At 62.0% G+C, this 7,267-nt stretch overlaps 3 protein-coding genes and 1 non-coding gene across 6 annotated transcripts in view; 2 read left to right on the forward strand and 2 right to left on the reverse strand.

The window, feature by feature from the left end:
* The window catches only part of LOC121364676 (integrator complex subunit 5-like), a gene marked incomplete at its 5' end in the record, with an annotated part of 2,487 nt that extends 1,800 nt beyond the window's left edge, over nucleotides 1–687 (reverse strand). Inside the window, one exon of the mRNA XM_041488109.1 lies at nucleotides 3–687. Coding sequence (XP_041344043.1) covers nucleotides 3–687 — 685 coding nt within the window. The remainder of the gene's footprint in view (nucleotides 1–2) is intronic.
* A 2,547-nt stretch (nucleotides 688–3,234) lies between these two features.
* CUNH11orf98 (chromosome unknown C11orf98 homolog) lies at nucleotides 3,235–4,452 on the reverse strand. The gene is made up of 4 exons (XM_041488113.1): nucleotides 4,297–4,452; nucleotides 4,060–4,124; nucleotides 3,483–3,571; nucleotides 3,235–3,395 (listed from the first exon to the last, which is right to left on the reverse strand). The coding sequence occupies exons 1-4, from the start codon at nucleotides 4,435–4,437 to the stop codon at nucleotides 3,313–3,315; spliced, it is 378 nt and encodes a 125-aa protein (XP_041344047.1). The 5' UTR covers nucleotides 4,438–4,452; the 3' UTR covers nucleotides 3,235–3,312.
* A 291-nt stretch (nucleotides 4,453–4,743) lies between these two features.
* On the forward strand, nucleotides 4,744–4,876 carry LOC121364679. The gene has a single exon (XR_005956893.1). It is a non-coding gene; the product is annotated as a small nucleolar RNA SNORA57 (small nucleolar RNA).
* Nucleotides 4,877–5,419: 543 nt separating this feature from the next.
* On the forward strand, nucleotides 5,420–6,835 carry DMAC1 (distal membrane arm assembly component 1). 3 transcript variants are annotated; one of them, XM_041488112.1, is made up of 4 exons: nucleotides 5,466–5,625; nucleotides 5,710–6,220; nucleotides 6,599–6,701; nucleotides 6,807–6,835. In XM_041488112.1, the coding sequence occupies exons 2-3, from the start codon at nucleotides 5,998–6,000 to the stop codon at nucleotides 6,664–6,666; spliced, it is 291 nt and encodes a 96-aa protein (XP_041344046.1). In that variant the 5' UTR covers nucleotides 5,466–5,625; nucleotides 5,710–5,997; the 3' UTR covers nucleotides 6,667–6,701; nucleotides 6,807–6,835. The 3 variants fall into 3 exon arrangements, with proteins under 3 accessions (XP_041344044.1, XP_041344046.1, XP_041344045.1); XM_041488111.1 differs by lacking the exon at nucleotides 6,807–6,835 and having other exon boundaries at nucleotides 6,599–6,757; XM_041488110.1 differs by lacking the exons at nucleotides 6,599–6,701; nucleotides 6,807–6,835 and having other exon boundaries at nucleotides 5,420–5,625; nucleotides 5,710–5,974.
* The last annotated feature ends 432 nt before the right edge of the window (nucleotides 6,836–7,267 follow it).

The raw sequence follows: 7,267 nt of genomic DNA on the forward strand, positions 1-7,267 counted from the left end.
GCCGCCCGCCTCGCCGCCGCCGCCGCCGCCGCCGCCGTGCGCGCAGAAATCCTTGAGGCCGCACGACAGCACGCGGCTGATGATGGTGCCGGGGAAGGAGGAGCCCACGTGCGCCACCACCCAGTCGAAATGCGGCGAGTGCTGCACCGACGTGTCCAGCAGCGCGTCCACGCAGGCGTCGGGGCAGCTGCCCGCCATGGCGGCCAGGCACTGGCTGTAGATGTCCAGCAGCGCCCGCGTGGCCGGGCACGCCATCCAGAGCTGCAGCAGCTCGTTGAGGCTGGCGGCGGGCGGCACGCCGGGCCGGCCGGCGTATTTGCTGCTCAGCTGCCCCATCAGCTCGCTGGCCCAGGCGGCCACGCCGGGCGCCCACGCCCGCGGGTTGGCGGCCACCAGCTCGGCCAGCGAGCGCCGCGCCTCCTGCAGCACCTCGGCGCCGGGCGTGGCCTTGGGGGCGGGGCCGGGGGCGGGGCTCTCGCGCTGCAGCAGGTGCTGGCACACCTGGTCGTCGAAGAGGCCGCGCAGGTGCTGCAGGGCGGCGTGGCGGGCGGGGGGCAGGCAGCGCAGCAGGCGCAGCGCGCAGCGGGCGTGGGCGGGCGGCGACAGAGGGGTGCCCTGCACGGGGTCCAGCCCGCTGAGGAACGCCTTCACCTCCTGGGACAGCTCCTGGGCGCTGTGCGGGGAGAAAACGGGGAAAAATGGGTTAAAATGGGGTTAAAATGGGGTTAAAAGGGGGTAAAATTGCATTAAAATGGGGTAAAATGGGTTAGGAAGGGTTAAAGGGTCCAGCCCGCTGAGGAACGCCTTCACCTCCTGGGACAGCTCCTGGGCGCTGTGGGGAGGGAGAAAACGGGGAAAAATGGGTTAAAACGGGGTTAAAATGGGATAAAATGGGGTAAAATGGCATTAAAATGGGACAAAATGGGGTTAAGATGGGGAAAAATGGGGTTAAAATGGGGTTAAAAGGGGGTAAAATTGCATTAAAATGGGGTAAAATGGGTTAGGAAGGGTTAAAGGGTCCAGCCCGCTGAGGAACGCCTTCACCTCCTGGGACAGCTCCTGGGCGCTGTGGGGAGGGAGAAAACGGGGAAAAATGGGTTAAAACGGGGTTAAAATGGGATAAAATGGGGTAAAATGGCATTAAAATGGGACAAAATGGGGTTAAGATGGGGAAAAATGGGGTTAAAATGGGGTTAAAAGGGGGTAAAATTGCATTAAAATGGGGTAAAATGGGTTAGGAAGGGTTAAAGGGTCCAGCCCGCTGAGGAACGCCTTCACCTCCTGGGACAGCTCCTGGGCGCTGTGGGGAGGGAGAAAACGGGGAAAAATGGGTTAAAACGGGGTTAAAATGGGATAAAATGGGGTAAAATGGCATTAAAATGGGACAAAATGGGGTTAAGATGGGGAAAAATGGGGTTAAAATGGGGTTAAAAGGGGGTAAAATTGCATTAAAATGGGGTAAAATGGGTTAGGAAGGGTTAAAGGGTCCAGCCCGCTGAGGAACGCCTTCACCTCCTGGGACAGCTCCTGGGCGCTGTGGGGAGGGAGAAAACGGGGAAAAATGGGTTAAAACGGGGTTAAAATGGGATAAAATGGGGTAAAATGGCATTAAAATGGGACAAAATGGGGTTAAGATGGGGAAAAATGGGGTTAAAATGGGGTTAAAAGGGGGTAAAATTGCATTAAAATGGGGTAAAATGGGTTAGGAAGGGTTAAAGGGTCCAGCCCGCTGAGGAACGCCTTCACCTCCTGGGACAGCTCCTGGGCGCTGTGGGGAGGGAGAAAACGGGGAAAAATGGGTTAAAACGGGGTTAAAATGGGATAAAATGGGGTAAAATGGCATTAAAATGGGACAAAATGGGGTTAAGATGGGGAAAAATGGGGTTAAAATGGGGTTAAAAGGGGGTAAAATTGCATTAAAATGGGGTAAAATGGGTTAGGAAGGGTTAAAGGGTCCAGCCCGCTGAGGAACGCCTTCACCTCCTGGGACAGCTCCTGGGCGCTGTGCGGGGAGAAAACGGGGAAAAATGGGTTAAAATGGGGTTAAAATGGGGTTAAAAGGGGGTAAAATTGCATTAAAATGGGGTAAAATGGGTTAGGAAGGGTTAAAGGGTCCAGCCCGCTGAGGAACGCCTTCACCTCCTGGGAGAGCTCCTGGATGCTGTGGGGAGGGAGAAAACGGGGGAAAATGGGTTAAAATGGGGTTAAAATGGGGAAAAAAGGGGTTAAAATGGGGTTAAGATGGGTTAAAATGGGGTTAAAATGGGGTTAAAAGGGGGAAAAATGGGGTTAAAATGGGCTTAAAAGGGGGTTAAAAGGGGGAAAAATGAGGTTAAAGGGGGAAAAATGGGGTTGAAATGGGGGAATAATGGGTTAAAGTGGGGATAAAGAGGGTTAAAAAGTAAAAATGGAGTGAAATTGCATTAAAATGGGGTTAAAATGGGGTTAAAAGGGGGAAAAATGGGGTTAAAATGGGCTTAAAAGGGGGTTAAAAGGGGGAAAAATGAGGTTAAAGGGGGAAAAATGGGGTTGAAATGGGGGAATAATGGGTTAAAGTGGGGATAAAGAGGGTTAAAATGGGGTTAAAGGGAGGCAAAATGGGATAAAATGGGGTTAAAACGAAATAAAATTGGTTAAAATGGGTTTAAAGGGGGGGGAAATGAGGTAAAATGGGGATAAAAGGGGCAAAATTGGCCAAAACGGGTTTAAAGGGGTTAAAGTGGGGTTAAGGGGTGGAAATGGGGTGGAAAATGGGGTTAAAATTGGTTTAAAGTGGGTAAAATGGGGTTAAAATGGGGTAAAATGGGGTTAAGGAGGGGTAAAATGGGGATAAAAGGGGGAAAATTGGCTGAAATTGGGTAAAATGGGGTTAAAATGGGGTAAAATGGGTTAAAATGGGATTAAAGTGATGTAAAATGGGTTAAAATGGGGTTAAAATGGTGTAAAATGGGTTAAAATGGGGTTAAAGGGGGAAAATGAGGTGGAAAACGAGGTTAAAATGAAATGAAGTGAGATAAAACGGGTTTTAAGGGGTTAAAAGGGGGTAAAACGGGGTTAAAATGACATGAAATGGGTTAAAACGGGTTTAAAAGGGTTAAAATGAAATAAAACGGGTTAAAGCGGGTTACAGAGGGGGTGGGGAGGGGGGTTAACCTCAAGCTAAAACGGGTCCGAAAGGGTTAAAGGGGCTTCAAAGGATCCAAAAGAGAGAAAAAAAGGGGATTAAAAATGGGGGGGGAGAGCACCGGGGGCACCGGGCAGGGCCCGGCGCGGTGAGTCGGTGGCCCCGGTGACACCGGGGCGGCCCCGGGCTCACTCCGCCATCTCCACGTCGCAGCTCGCTCTCCCCGGCTCCTCCCGCGGCCGCTTCGCCTCGCTCGCCGCCGCCTTCAGCGCTGCGGGCACCGGGCGGCGGCTCAGGGCTCCGGTGTGCCCCCGGTGCCGCCCCCGGTGCCGCCCCCGGTGTCCCCTGCCCCGCTCACCCCTCCGCGACGCCCCCCGCAGCCGCTTCAGCTCCTTCCGCAGCCGCTTCCCCCACACCGGGGCCGGGACCGCGGGCACCGACAGCGACCTGCACCGGAGAGCAGCGGGAGCGGCCTGAGCCACCGGGGGACACCGGGGGGACACCGGGGGGACACCGGGGGGACAGCACCTCAGAACCCCCTGAGTACCCCAAGGTCCCAAATTCCCCCCCCAGGATCCCAAATTTCCCCTCAGGACCCCTCCAGCCTCCCCAAATTCTCCCCCAGGACCCCCAGAATCCCTCCCTGACCAGGTCTGGACGATCCTTTTTCCACTCCGGCCACGGACTTGAGGAAGTAGGAGGTGGGGGGAGTCCCGATGGTCAGCGAGTAGGTCCGGTCAGGCTGGGGGGGCACGGCGGGGTCACCGGGGGGGTCCCGCCATTACCGGAGCCGCCCCCCGGTACCGGGCACCGGCAGCGCGGTGAGGATCGGGACTGCAGCCGCCCCCCCCGGGCTTTCCCTCCCGCCGGGCCCCTCCCGGAGCCGACCGGGGGACACCGGGGGGACACCGGGGGGACACCGGGACAGCGCTCACCGCCGCTTCTGCCGCCGCCCCCGCGCCCGCTCCCGCCGCCGCTTGAACAGCTTCTTGCGCAGCTCCTGCGGGGCACGGCGGGGGCACCGGGGGGGGCCCGCCATTACCGGAGCCGCCCCCCGGTACCGGGCACCGGCAGCGCGGTGAGGATCGGGACTGCAGCCGCCCCCCCCGGGCTTTCCCTCCCGCCGGGCCCCTCCCGGAGCCGGCCCGGTGCCCCCCGGTGCCCCCGGTCACCGTTCGGGGCCGGTTGATTTTGCCTCCGATCCCCATCGCCCCCACGCGCCCGGCGCCACTTCCGGTCCGGCACCAACTTCCGGTCCGGCCGCACTGCCGGCCGCTGAACCCCGCCCCTTTGCCCATCCCCGCGAATATCATTGGCCCGTGGGCGCGCGGAGCGGGCTCTGATTGGCTACGGTGACGAGTGCCCCGCCCATATTCAAATGACTTTTAGACCAGCGCTCATTTTCATTTATTTTGTTTTCATTGGCTGGCGGGCGCGCGCCGGCGCCGTTGATTGGTGGAATTCTCCTAAGCCCCGCCCCACACCCGGCCTATATAAAATGGCCGCCGTCCCTCAGAGCGCTCTTTGGGCGCTGGGTGAGCTGCGGGCTCGGTTTGAGGTTCGGGATTTTGGGTGGGTTTTATCCTAAATCCGGGCGGGCGGGGGGAACCGGGCGGCTCACACCGTTCTTGGCGGGCCCCGGCGGCGCCGTGCCGGGCTCTGTGATGTGCGGAGGGAAAGCAGCGACCGGCGCGATGTCTTCGGTGCCGGCGGTGGCGTCCGCCGGTCCCACCCTCACACGCCGGGACAAGGCCCGGGCGCGGCTCCTCCGGGAGCTCCGGAGCGCTCGGGGCCGCCGCTTCACCGCCATTTTCTCCTCTGCAGGGCCCGCTGAAGGACCGGGAAGGCCGCGGGACCGCGCCGAGGGCGGACGGGTGAATTTGTAATTGAAATTGTTAATAAACCGCTCTGAACCGCTTTGGTCTCGTGTGTGCTCTCGGTAGGAGCGCGTCCCGGGGTGAGGGCGGGGATCCCCGGTTCCCTGCCCGCCGGTGGAGCCGCTCCGTGACCCCGTTCCCGACGGTCGGGGGGATGCGGCCGTGAGGCGGGGAGGTCTCCGGGTCCTCCCAGCCGCCGTCTCTATGATCCCCACGTGGCGGAGGGGATTTCTGCGCCTCCCGGCCGCCATCTCTATGATTCTTGTAGCGTAGGGTGATTTCCGGTCCTCCAGCCGCCGTCTCTATGATTTCCGAGTGCCGGAGGGGATTTCCGGTGTTCTTAGCAGCGTCTCTATGCTCTCGGCAGGGCGGGGGGCATTTCCGGTCCTCCCAGCTGCCGTCTCTATGATTTCCGAGTGCCGGAGGGGACTTCCGGTCCTCCCAGCCGCTCTCTCTATGCTCCCGGCGGGCCGGAGCGGCCCCGGAAGTGGCGCGGAGGCGGCGATGGCGCTGGACCGGCGGTGGCCGCTGGCGCTCGCCCGCGGCGCCGTCCCGGTTGCGCTGGGGCTGCTGCTGTGGGTGGCGATCGCGGGCGGCGAGCAGGAGCGGCAGCAGACGCTGAAGGTACGGGGAGCAGAGAAGGGTGCGGCGGGGACGCCTCGGGGAGCGGAACGGGCGGTGACCGCGCCGTGGTTCCCGGTTCGGCAGGGCCAGCCCGGCGCGGACGCGACTTTGGCGCAGCGGCGGCGCCACAACGAGCTGATCATGGCGGCGCTGCGCGAGGCGGCCGAGACCGACGACAACGTGGCGCATCGCGGGGCGCCGTGGCGGAAGTGACGTCAGCACCGGGAGCCCCTCACCCGCCGGTTCCCGGTGACCCGCCCTTTCCCCCGGAACCATCAGCGCTGGGCGCGGTTGCGCACGGAACTCTTTCGCGCGGGTGCGTCCGGACTGCTATAAACCACGGACACTTCCGGCGTCTCTTCCGGTTCCGCCATGTCGCCGCGGGGCGCGGAGGCCGCACCGGACGCGGCGGCGGTGCCGGGGCTCGGTCCGGCCTCGCCGCGGCCGCTGTTCGGTGGCTGCTGGAGCTGCCGCCTGCTGAGCGGCGCGGGGCTGCTGATGGCCGCCGTCTGGGTGTACCAGGGGCCGCGGAACGTCATGAAAAAGGGGACCCCGCCCTCCATGGGCGCCATCGCCCAGATCACCTTCGCCGCCGGTGAGGGGCGGGGCCGGGAACGGGGAGAGGGGGCGGGGTCTCTGATTTGGCGGGAAAACCGAGGGTTGCCATGGCAGCGAGGGCGGGGCAGGCGGAGGGCGGCCGCAGAAATTTCATTTGAATGCTTCACAAAATCCCCTCAAAATGTGCCCAAAATGGCGAGGGGGAGGAGCCGCGGTTGCCATGGCAGCGAGGGCGGGGCAGAGCCCCCGGGTGACCCCGGGTGTCCCCCCAGGTCTGGCCGGCTGGGCCATCGTCATCCTCGCCGACCCCGTGGGGCGCTGGCAGCGGATTTGGCGGGAAAACCGAGGGTTTCCATGGAAACGAGGGCGGGGCAGGGCCCCCGGGTGACCCCAGGTGACCCCGGTGTCCCCCCAGGTCTGGCCGGCTGGGCCATCGTCATCCTCGCCGACCCCGTGGGGCGCTGGCAGCGCCGGGAGCCCTGAGGGGACCCCGAAAACGGCACCGGGACCCCAAAAACGGCCCCGGGACCCCGAAAAACGGTCCCGGGACCCCCAGAAATGGCACCAGGAGCCCCGAACATGGCACCAGGACCCCCAATAAAGGCTCCGGGACCCTCAGAAGTGGCACCAGGACCCCAAAAACGGCCCCGGGACCCCCAAAATGGCCCCGGGACCCCCAAAAACAGCCCCAGGACCCCCAAAAACTGCACCGAGACCCCCGAAAACGGCCCCGGGACCCCAGAAACGGCACCGGGACCCCCAATAAAGGCCCCGGGACCCCCAGAGTGCCCTGGGGGGGACATGGGACGGGACAGACGTGGAGATTTTGGGGTTTTTTGGGTTTATTTGGGGGGTTTTGGGTTTTCGGGGTGCCCCCCTCAGCTCCCCTCCTTCTTGGCCACGATGACGACGGCGGAGGGAACCAGACCTGGGGAGGGGGAGCGGTCAGGACCCCCCAAAACCCACCCAGGGACCCCCCAAACCCCCTGGAGACCCCCCAATCTCCTCAGGGACCCCAAAATCCCCTGGAGATCCCCCCCAAGGAACCCCCAAACCCCCCAAAGATTTCATTTATTTTGTCTTC

Source organism: Pyrgilauda ruficollis, unplaced genomic scaffold (genome assembly GCF_017590135.1).
Source record: "Pyrgilauda ruficollis isolate IOZ18807 unplaced genomic scaffold, ASM1759013v1 scaffold873, whole genome shotgun sequence".
Taxonomy (NCBI): Eukaryota; Metazoa; Chordata; class Aves; order Passeriformes; family Passeridae; genus Pyrgilauda; species Pyrgilauda ruficollis.